Below are 22029 nucleotides of genomic sequence, written 5' to 3' on the forward strand. Positions count from 1 at the left end.
AGGCAGCCAGCTAAGCCTACGATGTAACCATGGGCAAGGCCAAAGAGGGGACCGAGCGAGCCAAAGACGCAGCGGGCTACGCCTACGATGTGACCAAGGAGAAGGCCAAAGAGGGGACCGAGCAAGCCAAAGACACAGCGGGCTACGCCTATGATGTGACCAAGGAGAAGGCCAAAGAGGGGACCGAGCGAGCCAAAGACACAGCAGGCTACGCCTACCATGTGACTAAAGAAGGGACTCAGCAGGCCAAAGACGCAGCTAAGGCAAGTTAGTCCTTCCAGGCTGCCAAGGAAACTGTAACAGGAGAGCGCCCAAAAAGTAATCAAGAACTGTAAGCTGCTTTTGTGCCTTCCACCACCAGTTGCTGTCATCTCAGCTTTACCATCTTGGGAACATATTCTGTTTCATACACTGAATAGATTGTATATAAAATATAAATAATCTAATAAAGGTCATTGCCACCCAAAATACTAACACAAAATGTCGTAGAACTTGCAAGTATCAGGAAGAAGCAAAAATAGACAGCTACCCACAAGGGAGCGTCAAACTCAAAGCAACCAAAGCCAAACCTCCTCATCAACCGAAACAAGCACTCGTTTGGAACACCTCGAAATGGTTCCTATGGTTCAGAGGTGAGTCGTCCCCATCATAGGAACGCATCTTTCTCGAGCAGTTTCAGCACCTCCTTCTGGTTGTTCAATTTGGCGACATCTATGGGCGTCTTCCCATCCATGTTTTGTAATGTCCTGGTACATTTAAACCTTCGATATTAGATAATCGATTGCACGAATACAGTAGCAACTTATATCAGAATCCGTATCAAGATAGTGGCGAGGTCTTACACAGAGGCTCCGTGCTCGAGGAGGAGGGCAACGCACTCCCTTCTACCGTAACCCGCGGCGTAGTGGAGGGCGGTGTTCTTGTTCTTGTCAACAGCATCTACGGCTGCTTTGGCGTCAAGAAGCACCCCGGTGCATTCCACCTGCACGATTAGTACACAATTCATAACGAAGATCAAAACCGCGGACCTGAACAGTGTGGCCGTCTAAAGATTCTCATATATCAGATTATCAGATAACCCTTGTGAATATACAAACATCGAAGACGAGATAGAATTCCTAGCAGTTTCTTCCTAAAAGAAAAAGACAATTTCCATCTAGAACAAAATTACCATATCCAACAGACACCATTCACAAACATCCATAGCCTCAAAGGCGGGATTCATACATGCTAAGACGTGTTCAAAGAGCTGGAACATTTCTCTATTTGTACATATTTGATAAGCACTTCATACCAACCAGAAAGATTACAAGAGCCTAGAGATCCCTTACAGCTCCGGTATATCCGGATTAGATTATTCTCCTTGGATAGAAACAGGGCAGGAAATAGAATCAGACTAGAAATGTTGTCCATGAAAGTGACGGGCAAATCATGCCAACCTTTCTAAAGAGGTCAGAGCTTGAACAAGAACATAACAAATGCAACTTTCCTCCTTAGCTTCTTTGGAAAAAGGATTTACCTCACCATAACCGCAAGCAAAATGAAGTGCTCTCCGGCCTTCCGAGTCTTCCTCGTCTTTGTCTGCTCCAGAGGCCAGTGCATTCTTCAAACCCTGTTAACCCACATAAAAAAAAACACACACAAATCAAAAACCTTGCAAGGTTGCCTTTCAGCGCCAGGGCATGACAAGTTAACCAATGAAGTCCACCTGTGAAAAAAACGCCCATAATAAAAGATGCGGATGTCTGAATTTTAGGACTATATTAGACTTAACAGGTAGGGAAAACCCATATAGTACCAAACGGAATATATTCATAGTCTGGACATTCATGTCTTTGGCATCCAAAAACACTGGAACATACTCTTCAGCAGATATCTCAATCACCAAGAGAGCAAATGTCCAGCAGCATGAGTTATAGCTAGTTTGAGGTGGTTTGACTCGTCGACTACAGGATATTTGTAACAGAAAAACAAAAGGATACATATAAAGAAGTACCTACAAATGAACTGGGTGTAGAACTCAAAAACAAGCTCCCAGTTGGCAATATTGTGCACAAAAGCCATTACGTCCAGAATGCAAAAGGCTCATGTCATCTAGACCGTAAAATGCATACATGTACTTAATTTCATGTCTTTTGGGGCCATTCAATTGTTTCTTCAAGAGTTGCGACAATTTTTCAGGACACCGAAAATCCCCCGAGACAAAAATCTTCAAAAACAAAAATTTTGTAGCATCGGCCTAATATACTAAATGAACTTCTAAAAAGTTGATATGATGAAATACTACAAGCTAAACTTACAAGTAAAATCAGAAAGCAAATAGGATTGCAATAGCACCAACTTCTATGCACTCTGTTGAATGCAAGCTTGTGCATCTTTTACAGTGTCACACTAAGCAACAACATGAAAATGATGAAAGCTCATTGATGCATCACCTACAGTTGCATGCTACAAGTATCACAAAAGCTATAAATAATCATTTCTATATGGATGTAACACCGTAAGTTGACTCAAATTGTAGTCATGTACATAGTCTCCTTTAGAGCAAAAAGAGCCAATTTCGTGGAACATGCAGAGGATATCATCGAACCCAGCAGACTACATCACATCAAAAAGATCCATTTATATGGAACTGAGATAATAACAGAAATTGCACCTCTAAATCACCAACACTAGCAGTGTGGTGAACAGAAGATTCATCCTCATATCCAGCTTCCTTTTCTTCTTCAGATGCAGCCGGTGCAGATGGATTGGCAGAAGGTTCAGCCTCTCCGATGGCACCAACGCCCATTGCATGGCCCAATTTCTGCAAAACTTCAGGATCATTCCAATACCTGAAGAAACAGGCAAGAGGAATGAACGATTTAGCCTGAAATAAGCCACACTGACAGATTTCAACTGGAAGCCCACAATCAAAATGTCATCTCTTACTTCATCATAGCAGCTGGACCTCCAGTCTCAATTTCTTCTAAAATAGGCTTCAAAGATGGATCTTCCTTGACATGTGTCATCCGTTCCTCGAGACGCTCTTTATGAGCAGGATTTGCCAGAGTCTCCAGCATGCTGGACATGGATGGGTCCTGCAAAAAAAAAAACAGATGAATAAGGCCTCCATCAAAAACTGTTCATGTTGAGCCCTCAAGATTATCTCAAAGCCTTGAATCCTACAAGTACCTGCATAAGAGCATTACCAACGCGCTCAGCCATGGTCATAAACTGAGGGTTCTGCATAACCTGTTGCATGGTAGCCATATACTGCTGTGTATCCACTTGAGGGATACCATCATGACCAGCACCTTGGACGCTCTTCTGGAGCTGCTCAGCCATCTGTTTGAAAACAGGATCTTCTTCTATTTGTTGTGCCAATTCCTTTATGCTTGGGTCCTGTTTTCAGTTACCAGGTGTTTATGCATGAACAAATACAAATAAATTTTGAAAATATAGGTACATCTAAAAAGTAACAAAAAACAAATGGTTGTAGAACAGCTAAGAACTTAGCATCATAAAATACTTTAAGGAACACTTGAACAGAAAAAGTATATGCAAGGAAACGTACATAATGTAATGCATTGCTCTATTAGAAGCTGGACTTGGCAAAATCGTATCAACAAAATAGAGGTAAGAAGAGCAGTGTTGTGCTCCAAACTAGAGGCATGTAAATAAACATTCACATAAACCAATATTGTTTTGTCAAACGGTGTGTGGCTCTCATGTCTGAAAGGTAACTTGTAAAGATCCAATCCACAATCAGTGTAAAAAAAATCTCATCAAAGATGATAATAAAAACTATATAGAGCAGAGAAATTTAGCAGTATTACTTTATCAATATCACTCATCCAGTCCAAAATGCATAGAAAGAAAACTACGTACTGCTAATAATAACATCAAACACAAAATCCTTAAGGGCAAGAAGGTAAATTGGCATTCAATAGGCAAAAGATGCTGTAGAAATAGCCTTTCATAACTCATACTGTCTGAATCCATTATATCAGGACATCAAGCGAGCTCGGCCAATTGACCAAACAAAAGAATAAGAAAACATCAACCAAGAAAGAAAAATAAAACCTAAGCATTTTCATATTTGACGTGAAGATGCTTTCATGATCGCCATGACTTCCATCACTTTCATCATCTAACGACAGTTTCTAATAATTTTTTGTGTAAATCTCCAAACATCTAACAAGGTAGCAATTCAATTTGTGAACAATGAGATACTTGTTTGAAACAAGGAACTACATTTCTTTTCTAAATGAGAGTGCTTCAGTATCCTATTGATTATTGGTGCTACATCCCTAAACACATGGTGAAGGGAAAGAAGTGGACCTTCTTGGCCTGCTTTGCCACATCACCTTCCAGCCAACTTTAGGGTGAAGACAAAAAAGAACATCAAGATGTGTGCAACCAACCCTGCTGCTCTTCAAAACATCATAATGGAACAGTAAAAGGCTAACAGGCAGAAGATATTACAACATCAAGTCATATTTGAAAACCTTTATGTTCCCAAATTTTCAATATTTTATGAACGTAGCATTTAATGGTTTCCAGAGACTGACAAAAAATATGAACACCTAATGTTCATGACGTAATCATCATCTTTAAAGACATATCAAGCCATGATTGATGCAGCAGTCTAAGGAAGGAGGCCTTAGAGTATCCTCTAACTGTTAACTTCAGGTGGCATAAATATCAAGCAATGCTCCTTCTGAGTTATGATGCATTAACTGTTAAAATGTAAACTATATATATATATCTATACATATATAGAGAGAGATACATATATATGTACATACATATATATATATATATATATATATATTATAAGGGTAAACCCGATAAGGGTAAATCTGTCCTTTTAATTTTACGCATATACATCTTTTTAAATATGATTGTAAATTTTTTTTTTGTTTTATTATTTCTAGCCTTGGGGGCCCACATCATAGACGTTGGAGCCCCTCCAAGGCCTCTCTCATATTATAAATAGGGGTGAACCCCTTTGTATCTTTTAAGCTTTTTAGCAAAAGCTCTCTCACTATTTCAATAAAGATTAATATTCTTTATGCCTTTGTACATTTGTGATCTCTTGAATTTGTTGTGCCTTTGTGCAAATTTGTTCTAAATGTTCTTATTGTGCACATGTTTCTCACTAAGAACTTAGTATTCTTATGTATGGTGTATCTTTAAAGACATTTTCACATGGTATCAAAGCAAGGTCTCTAAAAGAATAGTTTGTGACTTACCTCATCTCGGTGACCATCTCAAAAAACGTGCTTGTTCTTCATCCTTGTATTTTGGTGTGAAGAGCTTCTACAACTCATTTCTAGTGGAGCACACCGCATCAAGTAAGCTTTAAAGACTCGTTGTGGTAAGTCATTTTACTCTTGAAGTCTCTCATAAAAGCTTCTCATATGACGGAAAAAGATTCTCACTTTTCTCTTGGTTTCAAACTCAATGGGTCAAACTATCATGTTTGGGCCGGTAATATGGAAGCTCACATCAAAGGTAAGGGACTATAGGGGTACATCCAAGGTTCAATACCGGAACCAGAGCAAATAATTACGATAGTTGAAAAGGAAAAAATAAAAATTCTTGACGGAGAAGAAAGAGCTAAAGTACTTAAAGAATATAACAAAAAGCATGAAGAATGGGGGATGAAAAATTACAAAATACTATCATGAATTTTTTCTTCGGTTAAGACTAGAATAAATACAAATATTTTAAAATTTAAAAGAGCATCCCAAGTATGAGAATATCTTGAGAGAATGTATACCTCAAGAGACTTATCCCACAAGTATTATCTCCAAAAGATAGCTTTGACTCTCCAACAAAGCGAAATGACCATAAGAGAATATTTTGCCGAATTTTCTTTCATTTGGGATGATCTCGTTATGCTTGAACCAAAGTAGAGTGGAGAAGCCATTGAACTTCGCCACAAACAATTGGAAGATCAGTTCTTTAATTTTCTCAAACTCGAACAAATAAGATCTTCTCTCCTATCATCATTTACTTCTCCTCCTCTTGAAGATGTTCTTACTAAATTAAGTAGAGAAGAAACTCGTTTGGGAATGAGTAAATCAAACCCAAGTGTTCCTGTCATGCCTTCAAATAAAGATGAAAATGAAGGTGCTTATGCCGCCTCTAGGCCCGGAAGCAATTTAAAATCATATAAGCCTCCTCATTTTAACAAGGATCAAAATCAAGGAGTAAGGGAAGAAGGAGAACAAAATAAAAGATGGAAGCAAGAAAAGGAGTATGAAAAAATAATTTGTCACTTTTGTAAAGAACCGAGACATATTAAGCCGGTTTGTCCTAAGTGGAAAAAGAAGGTGGTTATGTCTACCACGTTTCAACCACAAAAAGAGGAGAATCCATCTACTTCCTACAACGGGGCATTGTCTTTAAATCAAATCATGGAAGCTCTTCAACCCTTACTCAAAGGCTGCATTTTCGGTACCGCTAAGTCATCTTCTCCTGGTAAGATCTCTTGGCTCTTAGATTCGGGTGCCTCTCTTTTCATATGACTCCCAATTTTTGTGTACTTTTCGAATATACAAAAAATGTTTTTTCATCGTTTGTTTCAATCGCTAATGGTGCTTCTCTTGAAATCAATGGAGTTGAAAACTTTGAAAAACCAGATTTCTTTATTCCAAAAGTTAGATTTATACTAAAATTAAATTTAAATTTACTTCCAGTTTCTCAACTCTCGGACCATGGTTGTGATATTAAGTTCTCATCAAATAAATGTTGAGTACAAGATCGTCAGTCTGAGAAGTTGATTGGGGAAGACTCTAGAAAAGGAGATCAATACTATACGGAGTCTCTACAAATTCCAAAAAATTCTTTTTGCAATATCGCCCAATATAAAGATATAAATGTTTGGCATAAAAGACTTGAACATCCTAATGTCGTCAAGCTTTGTTATTTGCATTTTGCTAAGAATCTTTGTAAAAGTAATTTCACTTGTAATGATTGTATTCTTGAAAAAATGAGAAACTTGCCTTTTAAACAAAGATCTATGTTTACAAGCAAACCCTTTGAGATTGTGCACTCGAATGTACGGGGACCGACACCCGTTATATCTAAAGGAGGATTTGCATATTATGCGATTTTTTTGGATGATTATTCTAGATTTTGTTGGATATATTTTCTTAAGCATAAACAGGAGGTCTTTGCATCATTTAAGACATATCATATGATGATTGAAAATCAATTTAATAGTAACTTAAAGATTCTTAGGACCGATTCTGGAGGAGAGTGTCTTTTAAATGATTTTAAAAATTATCTTGAAAATTATGAAATAGTTCATCAAAGATCTTGTTCAAAAACACCTCAACAAAATAGTCTAGCCGAAAGAAAACATAGGCATATTATTGAAACAACTAGAACTTTGCTTATTTTTCAAAACATTCCTAAAAGATTTTGGGCTGAGACGGCTCTTGCCTTCGTTTATCTCATAAATCGCCTTCTTTCAAAAAAATCTAAATAAATTTTTACCTTTTGAAATGCTATACCAAAAGGAACCCGATTTCAATAGATTGAGAATCCTTGGATGCAAATGTTTTGTACTTATCGATAAAAATGACAAACTCTCACCAAAAGCTATTCCTTATGCATTTCTTGGATATTCCGAAACTCAAAAATGTTTTAGATGCTATGATGTTAAGAATGATAAACTATATGTTTCTAGGAATGTGACTTTCTTAAAAAATGTTAGTGGTTTTGAAGAATGTGAAACTCATAAAGAGAATATAGATTATTCTTTCTTGTTTGAGTTACTATCTAGAGGTAATGATATTTCTAGCGATGATGAACTCGTATATAATGATTCTAGTGATAATGAAAATATAGATGAAAATAACAACTCTTCTTATCAATCTATTGATCATCCTATAGAAGAAAGAACGTATAACGACCCTATCATCTATACACATAGAGATAGAAACAATTTTAGAAGTGCAATTGAAAAATATAGTGAATCTAGTGAACCTTCCTTAATAAATAATCCTCGTAGAACCGAGAGAACTAGAAGAAACCCTTCTAGATTTATTTTTTTATGAATCCTTCTCACCTAAACATAGAACGTGTCTTAGTGTCATTCATTCGTATGTAGAACCTAAATGTTTTGAAGAAGCTAAGAAAATGTTAGAATGGAGGGATGCATTGAATAATGAACTTAGAGCCCTTAGGAAAGCCAAAACTTGGGAATTCCAAGATTTGCCAAACGAAAAAAAATCCCTCTATGATTTAAAACAAGCTCCCAAGGCTTGGTATGATCGATTTACCAGTATAATGGTAGAAAATAGTTTTATTTAATGTTACATTGACACTGCACTATTTGTCCAAAACTTTGATACAAGTATTGTAATTTTGTTATTATATGCTGATGATATGTTGATCGCAGGTGATGATGCAGTAGGAATCAAGAGTATCAAGTCTACTCTAACGAAAAAAATTGAAATGTCAGACTTAGGTTTTCTGACATATTTTTTGGGCATTGAAGTTGCCTATTCTCACAGGGGTTATTTTTTTTCCCAAACTAAACTTGTTGGCGAAGTCATTGACAGATTAGGCATTTCAGATGACAAAACCTGTGAAACACCTGAAGTAGTTGGGACCAAGGTTTTAAAACCCGTGACTCGGGACTCGACTCGTTCTTTATTGACTCGTGACTCGGCGGGTCAACTCGGTGACTCGGACCGGGTTTTGTTAACTTTTGATTTTAAAAGAAAATAATATATAATTTGTCTCAAACCATGTTTTTCAGTAAACAAGAGATGATAAACTCATATACAGGGGCTCATGTTAAGCAAACTATGTCTGTAGTTGGGACTTTTTAAAATGGTCCATGCTTGGTCTGTATTGAAGTTGATGAGACCTGACCAACTCATAAATGTTGTAATGGCCAGTTCACCAGGTTCTACCTTTTGTAGGCCCAATCCACTTCAAAATCAGAGTTTGATCCTGGCTCAGAAAATATTGGACTTGTGCTTTATGAAACATGCCCACATATCAAAAGTAACCTATGTCACATGGGTGCGGGTGCGGGCGCGGGTGCGGGCGCGGGTGCGGGTGCGGGGATTCGGCACTTCCAAAAAACCCGGGTGCGGGGGTGCGGTAGGGGCAAAAATGTAATATATATATATATATATATATATATATATATATATATATATAAAGGGGAGAGAGAAAATCCTTTACGCAAAAAAGGATTTGAAAAGCTCCTGCCAGGAGCTGTCGGCTACTGACAGCTCCTGCCAGGACTGGCAGCAGCTGCCAGGACTGTCAGCTGCTGACAGCTCCTGGCAGCAGCTGACAGGAGCTGCCTTTTCAAATCCGATTTTCTCTGCTGACAGCTCCTGTCAGCAGCTGACAGGAGCTGTCAGCAGATTTTTTTTTTTTTAAAAAAAATTCGCAGGAGCTGCTTTTTCAAATCCGATTTTCTCTGCTGACAGCTCCTGTCAGCAGCTGACAGGAGCTATCAGCAGATTTTTTTTTAAAAAAAAAATTCGCAGCCCATCAACAGCTGTCATCTGATTTTTTTTTTTTAAATTTCGCAGCCCATTTTAGAGGGCAAATTTTTAAAAAAAAAAATCCAAAAAAAAGGACCTAAATGATCCTGGGTGCGGTCAACGCACCCAGGATCGGGTTGACCGCACCCGGTGTCGCACCCACACCCGCACCCGTGTCGAGTCGCGTCGACGCGGGTGCGGCACCCTGCTAGCCGAATCCCTGTGACATAGAAAGTAACCATGCACAATATAGAATTACACTTTAAGCTGCACTAGGATGACTGCCAGAAAAAAATGGCCACAGTATCTGATTATGCAGAATAGACTCACAAGGAAATCATCTAATAAAAGACAATATTGAACAACAGAATGAGGGGCCGAGGCTTATATTTTTTGAGATGAAACTATGAAGGATATACAATGTGCTTTGTAAGAGAAATTCAGCCATACTATAGGCTCAAGAATCACAGTCATAACAAGCACATTAAACTTGCTCATGTAGTGTACACTTCCAACTACACATAGCTAAAGACAAGTTCTTTTCAAAGTCATGATCCTATTCAGTCATAAAAAATAAATTAACATTATAGCCATTTCAGTAATTTGAAAAATAGAAAGATATTTGATTGAGAGAAAGTATGGGTTACATACTATGTGTGAGAAAATCCATAACAAAATCAAAGAAGAAATTCTCAAGACAACTGATCAAATTATACAAGCCAATTAATTATTCCCTATTGATGCAAGAAACAAATTTTTTTTATTCTGAAATACCCAAAAAATCAAATTTCAAACATCCCAGAACTCGCTCGAGTCAGGCCGAGTCAACCCGAGTCAGGCCCGAGTCAAGCCCGAGTTTTGGCAAACCGAGTTTGCCTTGCCGGGTTGACTCGCTGGAGGGCCGAGCCGAGCCGAGTCAGCCGAGTCAACGAGTTGACTCAGCGAGTTTTAAAACACTGGTTGGGACAAAGATGAAGATTAATGATGAAATTTCTCTAGAAAATCCTACTCCTTACAGGCAACTCGTTGGTTCATTGATGTATCTTAGCATCGCCAGATATCTCTCATGCAGTACATGTTGCAAGTCAATTTCAACATGCTCCTATATCAGTTCATATGAGTGTTGTTCTTCGAATTATCAGATATGTGAGAGGGTCCATAAATAAGGGAGTATTTATATCTTCATCTTCTCAATTAAATTTAATTGATTATACTAATTCTGATTGAAAATGTGACACAAATAATCGTTACTCCACTACTGGTTTTTGTGTATTGTTAGGTGAATTATTGGTTTCTTGGAGATGCAAGAAACAACAAAAGTGTCTATGTCTTCTATTGAGGCTGAGTACCAAGTCATGGCAACTACAACCATAGAAATTGTTTGGATTTGACGGTTGTTAGAAGATATGAGGGTTCGTGTTCAAGGGCCTACAAAGTTGTGTTGTGATAACAAAAGTGCAATATATATTGCCAAGAATCACACATTTCATGAGCGAACGAAGCATATCGAAATTGACTGTCATTATGTTAGAGAAGAATACCTAAAGAAGGTCATTGATCTCCCTTATGCTATGTCACATAGGTGCGGGTGCGGGTGCGGGTGTGGGTGCGGGTGCGACACGGGTGTGGCGCAATTTCAAAAAATTCAGACACGGGGACTCGGCTATATATATATATATATATATATATATATATATATATATATATATATATATATATATATATATATATATATATATATATATATATTTAAATATATAGAATTATATATATAACAATAAATTAACACATAAAGATTGTAAATTTTAAAGCAAAAATAAAAAAGTAATTCTTAACAACACAAACTTACCAAAATATAACACATAAGGAAGCTTGTGAGTGTGATAAACAACAAAACTTATCATAAATCTGCCTCATCGTCTGAATTAAAGGGAAAAACAGGTACGAGGTAGTCCATGTTGAGAATATGCAAATTATGTTCTCCCTCCAAGTCAAAATCTTTTGGATTACATCACAATTCTTGGATGGTCCACAACTGCATCAAAAAATGACTATATTAGTCTCTAACGTCAAACTTTGAATACAAATATTTAAATACGAACTTTGAATACAAAGAAAAAAAAGTACTTATACTCTTCTTTAGTGCGGCGAGAAATTAATCGTAGATTAGAGTGAACATAAACCAAATCCTTTGCTCTTTTACTAGTGAGTTTGTTTCTTTTAATGTTGTGAATTTGAGCATATGTACTCTAATTTCTTTCACAACAAGATGATGTAGTAGGTTGGGATAACAACTTCATTGCAAGACGTTGCAGATTTGGTGTCTCTGATCCATATGTTGCCCACCAATTAAGAGGATCTTTCTCGTCCCTTGTCACGAGTGTGCTAAAGAATCAAACCCTCCAGTAAAAAACTTGTCAAACTCACTATTTACAACTTTAAACATGTGAGGATCATTAAAAAGTCTTCCCAAACATATCATTTTATTTCTTGATATATCAGGATCTTCATTTGGAGAAACACGACCAACACCTGCTGTCAACCATTTTTTTTGCATAGTATTTTGGATTGAGAGAGTATGTCATGCAATGCAAATGTGTATTGTTTTTATCTCATCTTCTCACTAAAACTGAATGTACATGATTGTAAAATTTTGAATCATCAAGTGCAACCTCTTTCCTTACATGTTTATAAATGATACTTTGAACTTTTTTAATCATATTGTCCCACATTTCATAAATTCTATGAAGCATGGGTACATCTCTGTCAACTTCTCTTAGCATTTCTCAAATAGATTTTGTAAATTCAACAAAATATGTAATTTTATCCTACCAAAAATCATCACAGGTGCATTTTTTGATAGCTTGAGCCTTAACATCATCTTCAGTACGATAAAAATCTCAATCTTGATCAGCCACCATCATCATCAATGCATTCTTTAGTTGCTTAATTCTTTTCATCATAACAATGAGAGAAGCAAAACGAGTTTCAACAACTTTTAATAACTTGAGATCAGAATGCCTATTAAATATAGAAAGGGCATGATGATGGTTTACAACAAAATTTTTAATATTTCAAACATCATGCTCTATTTCCTCAATCCATAGACACATTTCACGTGCATGTGCATCATCTTTTGATAGATTGCATATACTCTTAAGTGTCAAATTTAAATTGTGTGTTGCACAAGGAGTCCAAAAAATATGTGAATATGTATCTTCACTTGCCAAATTCATTCTTGTACGACTGCAAACTAGAGCATTGTCAGTAATGATTTGCACCACACTTTTTTCACCCACTTTTATCACTTCGACAAATAATCTCTTTAAATATTCAGCATCTTTATACTCCCAGATGCGTCAGCAATCTTAAAAAAGATTGGCCCATTAAGTGAGTAACCAATGAAGTTTATCAATGGCCGCCTTTGTATATCAATCCACCCATCGGAAACTATAGAAACTCCATGTCGTTTCCATGCAAATTTTTGGGTCTCTAACAAGTCTTCAATTCTATTTTTTTCCTCTGCAAGAATGAATGTTCTTAGTTTTTCTGAACTAGGAGGCACATAACCACTCAAATTACAATTAGCCAAAGATGTAATCATATCTTTCCAGTACGGACTTCTAGCTACATTAAATGGAATTGAGCTTGAGTAAAAGAATCGACCAATCTTTTTATCAATTTCTGCTTTTGCCATGTTTTTGAATGACACTTGTATTGTTTTATTGCTTTCCATCTTTCTTTTCTTCAAAAGCTCTTCTTGTACATCACTAGCAATAGGAAAAGGTAGATTAATCGAATCGCTTCTCATCTCTGCAATTTTCTTCTTTTCAGCTTCCTATTGTTCTTTCTTTAACTGTTTTAACAAGTCTTTGTCAACTCCAGAACATGCTCTAATTCCTTGACCACGAATATGCAAAAGATGTGCTTTCACACGCGTATAAGAACCCGTGAAAACAGTCTTACATAGATTACAATGAAACTGCACATTCCCACCACCACTAGTAGCTTTTATCCCTTTTGTCACAAGCCTCCAAAGTGGTTGAAAAACTTCTAATTCAGGGTTAGAACTTGAACCAACTATATTGACATTGCCGCTAGATCTCGCCATTATATCTGAAAAGTGAAAAGTGAAAAGAAAATAAGTAAATAAAATAAAGTTAATAAACACTTCAAAATAATAGTAATAGGAGCTCCAAGTTCGTTCGCTCTATGCAAATCAGGTTCAAACCAGGCCCTCCTCTGCGAGGGGATGATGCAGAGAGGGGGTTTGTTCCCTCTCTGCAAACCAGGTTCGAGACAGGGGGTCGACCCCCTGTTTGACGCAAAAAGGAGGGGCAGGGCAAGCCCCTACCGAACCTTATCAATGGTAGGGGCTTCGCCCTTGCCAAAACGCCAAAGGCAGCAGGGGCAATGCCCCTGCCTGGCGAAGAAGACGGGAAGGCAAAGGGTGAAGGCCTTGCTGGAAAAGCAGAGGCGGTAAGGGCTTCGCCCTTGCATGTCCTACAAAAAGGAGGGTTGACAGGCCCTGCTTGCCGACAGTGAAGGAGAGGACGAAGAGGGGAGGAGTGGGGGAAGGAGGGGGCTCGTCTGACAGGTCGAGCCTAGACTTGGTCGTCGGACAGAAGGGAAACGAGGAGGGGGCGAGCCCCTCTCCTCTGTGAATTGGAGGCACAAGGAGGGGTCGAGCCCCTCTTCTGCGAGCAGAGGGTGCAGGAGGAGGGGGGGGGGGGCTGTTGAAAAATAAGAAGCAAGGGTGGAGCACCTTGACTCATTCTTTTTTTCCGACAGGGGGCGGAGGCCCCTGCCATACTTTATTTTCCGACAGAGGTTTCACCCCTTGCCGAAAAAAAGAATGAGGCAGGGAGCTCCACCACCTGCCGAAAAATAAGGAGGAAGGGGGAGCCCCCTGCCGGACGAAGAGGAGAGAGTGGGAATGAGGGGCATACCTGTTGACGGAGGAAAGGGGGAGACGGTGACTGGCGTCGCCTATGGCTACTGTCGTCGGAGTTTGGATAGCCAGTGTGAGTGTAGGAGGAAGCTGCAAGGGCTGGGGGGAGGCAAAATCGACAGGGTAAGCCCCTCCCCCTGTCGTAAACCCCTTTTAGGGTTCGGCCCCGACGATGCAGATGAAGATTGGATCTGGATCGGGTCAGATCCCGACCCGACCCGGATCCAAAACGTATTTCAAAACGAACATTTTTGAACTCGGTCAACGTTGACCGAGTCCAAAACGCGACGGACTTGGCCTCGGTGCGTTGATCGAGTCCGACTCTTCGTTGACCGAGTTTGGCCCATGTCCAAGGTCACACCTGTGTCGGGGCGTGTCGATGCAGATGCGTCGCCTCCCTAGCCGAGTCCGTGTGACTTAACCCTTATGTAACATGAGAATATCAACTGGCTGACTTCTTTACTAAGGCACTATGTTCTCTCAGATTCAATTTTCTTCTTGGCAAACTTTCGGTCATCACACCGTAAGTTTGAGGGGAGATGTCAAAATGTAAACTTGTTAAAATGTAAACTATATATATCTATACATATATATAAATATATATATATATATATATTATAAGGGTAAACCCGATAAGGGTAAATCTATCCTCTCACCTTTTACGCATATTCATCTTTTTTAATATGATTGTAATTTATTTTTTGTTTTTTAGTTTTTGTTTTTTTCTTTTTTGTTTTATTATTTCTAGCCTTAGGGGGGGCACATCATAAACGTTGGGCCTAGCAATCAAATATGCACCTTAACTGGAATGTGGGAATAATGTTGCAGAAATAAAACCTGAAGCACTGTGATTTTCCTTTTGAGAGAAAAGGAGTGGGAAAAAAATAGCAAGTCATATTGCATAGATATGCAGATACTTACAAATGGTACAGGCCATCAAAGTCATTTAAAAAGCAGAAATGACAGATATGCAAAAAAATGTAGTACCCAGAAAATAAAAATGAACAAATAAAAACACCTGATATCAAAATGCATGTTTAAACCAACAAGTGCAATGAAAGAGTTTTAGAAATAAGAAAGTACAAACAGGAACATACATCAAGTAACCCAGACATTGCAGAGAAATCAAAAGGATTTGGTATAACTCCCGCACCAACCCCTGGAACTGTCCCAGAAGTAGCCCTCCTCCTTGCAGGCTGTGACTCACTGGTTTCACTTTTCGAAGACTTCTCATCTGTCAACACAAAATCATGGAAAAAGTCACATAGAAATCAATATATATATATATAGAGAGAGAGAGAGAGAGTAATGGGTACATGCTAAATGAAATATGCTAAATGAAACGTGCTAAATGCTGTCACATGGGTGCGGGGGTGCAGCAAATATATATATATATATATATATATATATATATATATATATATATATATATATTTATGTTTTAACTTTTAACAGTTAACAATAGTAACACTAATGAAATAAAAAAAATTATTACAATATCATCAAATTAATTCAAAACACCCAAACCAGTTACCGTCCAATACAAAACATCAAAACTTGACTATAGAATAAAGAACCAGTTGCCATCCAATACAAAACACCCAAACCATCAATAGAACTCACTTGAATCTCAATATTAGGCACCCAAATCACATTCAAAGGCTTACTAACTCAAAAATGACCTGAATCCATCTAATTTGCATACCCAAAAGCTACCGATAAGACCAAATCTAAGTCATAGGCCCAAATCTCTTTACCACCATCCTTATAAATTGCATCATCTTAAAATACAGATTTTGCATCATCTAAATGAGAGAGATTGAAGGAGAGAATGAGAGAGAGAGAGAGTGAATGTGTACCGGACGGTGTCGCTCAAGGTCGTCGCCGGCGTCGGGTGGGGAGACTAGTCGTCGCCGGCGTTGGGGTCCGATTGTGTCCGGCGTCGGGGTCAGGTCATCGCCGACATCGGGGTCGGTTCGTAGGTCGGGAGGAGAGGTTTGAAGGAGTCGTTGGGAGGATTAGGGCAAAACCTAATCCTCCTCTCAACCCTTTTTTATCGGGCTTCCTTTTTTTTTAAGTTCAAACATTGGACATTTTTTACCCTGGGTGTGTTGATCGCACCCAGGGTCATGTTGACCACACCAGGTGTCGCACCCACACGCGCACCCGCGTTGCATTGCGTTGACGCGGGTGTGGCACCTGGTTGGCCGAATCCCTGTGACTTAGGCTAAATGAGTTTTTCAGGGTTTTTTCATTTTATTTTTAAATTTTGATCGTACATATGTGATCTATGTACTTGATTTTATAGGGATCAGCTCTTGAAGTGTTTGATTCAAACACATGGGTGGGTTTTTATAACGTTCAAAAATCAACGGTCCAAAATCTTTGTAAATTTTTTAGGCTCCAAATATCATTTTTTTGATCGAAAACACATGATCCAGGTGTGGATTCCTCATAAATCAACCATGCCCCAACACATTTATGGGGTCGGAACTGCAAAAAAAAACATCGAAAGAGCAAAAAAATCCATTTAGCACGTACCCATCTCTCTCTCTCTCTCTCTCTCTCTCTCTCTCTCTCTCTCTCTCTCTCTCTCTCTCTCTCTCTCTCTCTCTCTCTCTTATATATATATATATATATATATACACAGGGAAATGGAAACCTATAAAATGAGCATGTTGCTAAATGAAACATGATAATGGATATCCAGTGTTTTTTTCGAAATTCTAACCCCATAGATGTTTTCAGCATGATTGATTTACTAGAAATCAACACTTGGATCATGCATTTTGGATGAAAAAAGGGTATTTGGAGCCTCAAAATTTTATAAAAATTGTAGGCTTTTGATTTTTGAAGCCTTATAAAACCTATCCATGCATCGGAATCAAATGCTCCAAGAAATGATTCCTATAAAAACAAGCATATAGATCACATCTATTCGGTTAGAATTTCGAAAAAAAAAAAACGGAAATCCATTAGCATGTTTCATTTAGCACCATGCCCATTTTGTAGGTTTTCATTTCCATATATATATATATATATATATATATATATATATATATATATATATATATATATATATATATATATATAGGAAAATGGGTCCGTGCTAAACCCATTTCGTGTTAAACCGCATGCTAAATGGGTTTTTCGGGCTTCTCCAGTCCCTTTTATGCGGTTCCGGCCCCATAAATGTGTTGGGCATGGTTGATTTACTAAGAATCCACGCTTGGATCATGTGTTTTCGATGAAAAAAATGATGTTTGGAGCCTAAAAAATTTACAAAGATTTTGGACCGTTGATTTTTCAAACTTTATAAAAACCCACCCATGTGTTGGAATCAAATGCTTCAAGAGCTGGTCCCCATAAAATCAAGTACATAGTTCACATCTGTATGGTCAGAATTTAAAAATAAAATGAAAAAAGCCTGAAAAACCCATTTAGCACGCGATTTAGCACCAAATGGGTTTAGCACGGATCCATTACTATATATATATATATATATATATATATATATATATATATATATATATATATATATATATATATATATATATATATATATATATATATATATATATATATATATATATATATATATACATATATATATATATAGAGAGAGAGAGAGGGACTAAAAATCCAGAATCAATTATTTAGAATGTTTCCAAACGCAGAAACTGTTGCATTACCGCATAATAATTTGTTAACAGTTTTTTTTTTCACAATAACAGGGAAAAAATAAAAAATATACCACTAACAAATTGTAGCACAAGAAGAGAACCAAAGAATCCAGTACAGACTACACAGCCTTCCGTTCATAGGTTAGTCTTCAACTATCTCAAGATCCAAGTCTCCAACATATGATGCTCAAGCTATGTCACATAGGTAAGGGTGTCGGTACGGGGTAGTACACTGGAAATTCTAAAAGGATGGGTACAGGGGTATGGCTACACACTCACACAGAAAATGCATAACTATACTTAATTGTACAAAATGCACTACATATAGAAATGTAGATTGTCAATTATGAACTAAAAGTTTAAATTATGTCAAAGACATATAATTAACTAAAAATCAATAACAAAAAATATGCAGTAAGTATCGGATGTTTTTTATCCTGAGTGTTGACTGGATCATAAAATCGGTTGAGTCAAGTCTGAAACACAGAGGACCACACCCGAAGTACCTAAGTACCAATGTGGTATGCGATAGGTATGGTGGCCTGGTAGAAGTACCCGTGTCACATAGTGCTCAAGTGAGATACATGAGAAAGAAATGAACAACCCACAACATTTATCAGGTAAGCAACGCAAATTGTAGTGATAAATGAAGATAAGATAAACATTTTTCCCTACAATCTTTTGGTAAATAATGGCATCATCAAAGGCTCCGTATTTTGCTCTAAACCAATGAATTTGCTCTTTATCACAATGGACATTCTTGCTTCATGAATTCTGGTATCTTTCAAGAGGACCAGTACATATTACCTTAGCCCCATTTTTGACAATATCCGCTTCCCTGTGTCCAAGAATAGACTACCCAAACCCTTTACATTAAGCACTTGATCCTGCCCTTAACAATAATTTCATCCACCAAAAGAAAAATCTAAAAAGGATAGTTAATTTTCTCTCTTCTATTAAGGTGTAACAAGAGCACTTGCACACCCAACCTTCATATGATTTCACTCAATTTTAGAACCATTCCCTCAAAGAATTTCTTTGATCTATAAATATTCCCAGTCATAAAAAGCAATGTCGTTTCCTCCACACCAGCCCAATTCGAGCATTCAAATCAACCTTCCAAACGGACAAGAAACACAAAAAGCGGATCATTTGCTACGACACAGAAGATCCCCTGAACATATGCAGTCACTCAAAACCCCAAACAGCCAAATGAACGGAGTCACCCGCAAAAATCTATCTTACACGCTCACAAATCGTTCATCCTGAGTCTCATAGCGAGCACCACCCACCCAAATCATTTCCAGGTCTGATTAAAACACACAATTATTCGAGACGAGAAACGCCGGGGAGAGAAAATAGCAGTAACCAACAAAGAATCCACGGAAACCCCAACTTTCAAACAATAGCACAAACGAAACTAATTTCATCCCCAAAGACAGAACACAATAAAAAGAAAAAAGGAAATTAATAACAAACACGATGAAATCGAAATTCATATAAAAAAACTCAAGCACGAATTCCACCGATCGTTACCAGAAGACGCCATGGTCGATTCCCCAAAATCCCCTCTTCTTTGTGGCGCGGAGATCGACTATCTGACTCCTCTTTTTTGCTCCCCGATTCGCTCACTTGACGATGGGTCGGAGACTCCCAACGATTATATTTTCCCTTCCAAATGTTTTTTACTTTTTTTTTAAAGAAGAAAACAAAAAAGCATTGTTTCTCACCAAAACTAGTTTCCTATCTTTAATCTTTAATCTTTAATCTTTAATCTTTAATCTTTATGTAGTTGATTATTATCTATTTCATACGCATGCATGATTTTAAAGATTACCACTATAGAGTGCACTTAATCGACCCATCAAGGTGTACTTGGAACCGCCCAAATAACAAATTATCAGGCTCGGGTTTTGTAGGTCACAAAAATTAAATCTCAGACCCGGATCCGTATAATTTTAAAAGTTTACTTTTACTAAAAATACATATAAACCACTTGAGGTTGGATCAGGTGCCCAGCAACAAACAGGATCAAGTTTGGTACCCAACAAAAATTATAACCCAAACCTGACACGCATATTGCTAGGGTCAGGTTCTAGTTTATCCGAATATTATTCAGGTCAGCTCTTTTTGTTCATATTACCCCAAGCACCACTCTTAAAACCTCACATTGTCATTTCACAGATGACCTTTTTTTTAGTCCTAAACCAAGGAGAAGGAGCCCAAGGGAGTTTGGCTTAGTGGGGTGGGGCCTTGGCTGCTAGAGTGGCAGTTAAGGCTCAATTCTCATGGGTGTCACTCCTCTGTGCAAGCCATAGCCTAGCATAAGCCCTAGGGGCAGGGGTCCTAGCCTCTGAGTTTTATGCTGCCGGCACTATGACCGTAGGTATGACAGGCTGAGCCAGCGCAACAGGTCTTCGTGCAGGGTGCGGTTTCTTCGGGTTATAAATCCAAAAAAAAAAAACAAGGAGAAAGAAAGACCCGAAGGACAGATTGGCAGGTTTCGGATTGATAAAACCCTTGAGGTCCTTATTCACGGAAGAGATGTCAGGTGACAAACTATGTAAACCCTTGAGGTCCTTAATGCTCTTAACGAATTAAGTTATGCCAATTCAACATTGCCAGCCTCGCTTCATCTTTTAGCCCTTCTTTTCACTTTTCCTTTTGCCTTTAAAAAAGCTTTCAAGTTTTTCATGACGGGTTAATCTAATTTTCCTAATGTCTAGTTTTTTTGTGCATGGTCGGGGCCTTCATCTCCATATATGTGCGCTTTGAAGCAGTAGAGAATTCTTTCACCGCCTCCTCATTCTATTGGGTGTGCACCTACATGTTGAGAAAATGTGAGATAAACTGAGATATGGTAATGTGTTCCAAACCTATCTCGTTTCTTCCACATGCATGGTGCATCTAAACACAGCCTTAGGTGGAGCCATCCTTGGGCGGTTGGGTTGGGCCCAATGTTTATGTTATTTAGACCGGTTCAAATTGCACCCAGTAAGAATGGAGAGAGGAGCTCGGGCGCCAGCTCAGTCCCCCACCCCCCCCACACACACACCCCACTTGGTCACTTACCACCACACAATTAGACAAGCTCGTCGTCAACCCGAACACATGTTGGAACGTTGGAGAGAATATACCCAAAACGGACAGGACGGTTCACCATCATGTGGTTTGAAATTCTTTGAACATCGAGTTGTAAGCAAAATTGAGAATGCAGATGATCAGAGTTTATTCCATTATCAATAATTGCAAGGTAAGCAAATAAATAAATACATGAAAAAGCATAAGCCAGATTGAACAAGGAATCCAGTGATAAGATGCAAACAGTGAACCTTCAGACGTAACAGCCAACGTCACCAAAACTTGATCAGAACTTGATAATAGCAGGCGTCTCACAAATTTCTACACAGTAGTGAGAGTGGTTTGGACCAACGTTTGCAACAAAACAACCAACAATGAAGCACAAAAGAATGTGAAGAAACAAAATAAACAATATTGTACTAGGAAGAACAACACCATGATCCCTTTGCAGAAGATTCATCCTCGTTTCCTTGTAAGACCACAACCTTCCCATTTCCTAGCCTGTTATCTAGCTTCTTCAGCTCTTGCGACTGGAAAACTTTCTTATTCAATATACTATAGATCTCTTTCACAACAGTCCGAAATGCAGCATCTACATTGGATGAATCAAGTGCCGATGTTTCCATAAAGAACAGACCTTGAGCCTCAGCTACAGCCCTACCTTCCTCTGTACTTACCTCTCTCATATCCTTGAGATCAGACTTGTTCCCAACAAGTATGGTAACAACATTCATATCCGAATGAGCTGTTCAAATTATAAAAGAAATAATATGAGTGCATTTCTTGCTATTGCATGCAACCCACAACA

At 38.1% G+C, this 22029-nt stretch overlaps 2 protein-coding genes across 4 annotated transcripts in view; both read right to left on the bottom strand.

Annotated features, from left to right (window-relative positions):
- Positions 1-386: 386 nt before the first annotated feature.
- LOC149842791 (ankyrin repeat domain-containing protein 2B-like) lies at positions 387-19806 on the bottom strand. The gene is made up of 8 exons (XM_089999442.1): positions 19677-19806; positions 15555-15691; positions 3175-3384; positions 2932-3080; positions 2657-2834; positions 1520-1612; positions 843-982; positions 387-746 (listed from the first exon to the last, which is right to left on the bottom strand). The coding sequence occupies exons 1-8, from the start codon at positions 19687-19689 to the stop codon at positions 647-649; spliced, it is 1020 nt and encodes a 339-aa protein (XP_089855568.1). The 5' UTR covers positions 19690-19806; the 3' UTR covers positions 387-646.
- A 1542-nt stretch (positions 19807-21348) lies between these two features.
- The window catches only part of LOC149842792 (ras-related protein RABA5a-like), a 34988-nt gene continuing 34307 nt past the window's right edge, over positions 21349-22029 (bottom strand). For all 3 annotated transcript variants that reach the window (XM_090001580.1, XM_090001581.1, XM_090001582.1), the window contains exon 3: positions 21349-21966. In XM_090001580.1, the coding sequence (XP_089857706.1) occupies positions 21641-21966 (326 nt within the window). In that variant the 3' untranslated portion in view covers positions 21349-21640. The remainder of the gene's footprint in view (positions 21967-22029) is intronic.

This window comes from Nuphar pumila, chromosome 3, assembly GCF_984573655.1.
Source record: "Nuphar pumila chromosome 3, dmNupPumi1.hap1.1, whole genome shotgun sequence".
Lineage (NCBI taxonomy): Eukaryota > Viridiplantae > Streptophyta > Magnoliopsida > Nymphaeales > Nymphaeaceae > Nuphar > Nuphar pumila.

What these genes read in the sequence shown, in the direction of transcription:
- LOC149842791 (XM_089999442.1), bottom strand. An exon ending in TTGGTAATGCTCTTATGCAG is followed by an intron (nt 3,081 to 3,174) that starts GTACTTGTAGGA and finishes TTTTTTTTGCAG; the next exon opens with GACCCATCCATGTCCAGCAT. An exon ending in CTAGTGTTGGTGATTTAGAG is followed by an intron (nt 1,613 to 2,656) that starts GTGCAATTTCTG and finishes GTGGGTTAACAG; the next exon opens with GGTTTGAAGAATGCACTGGC.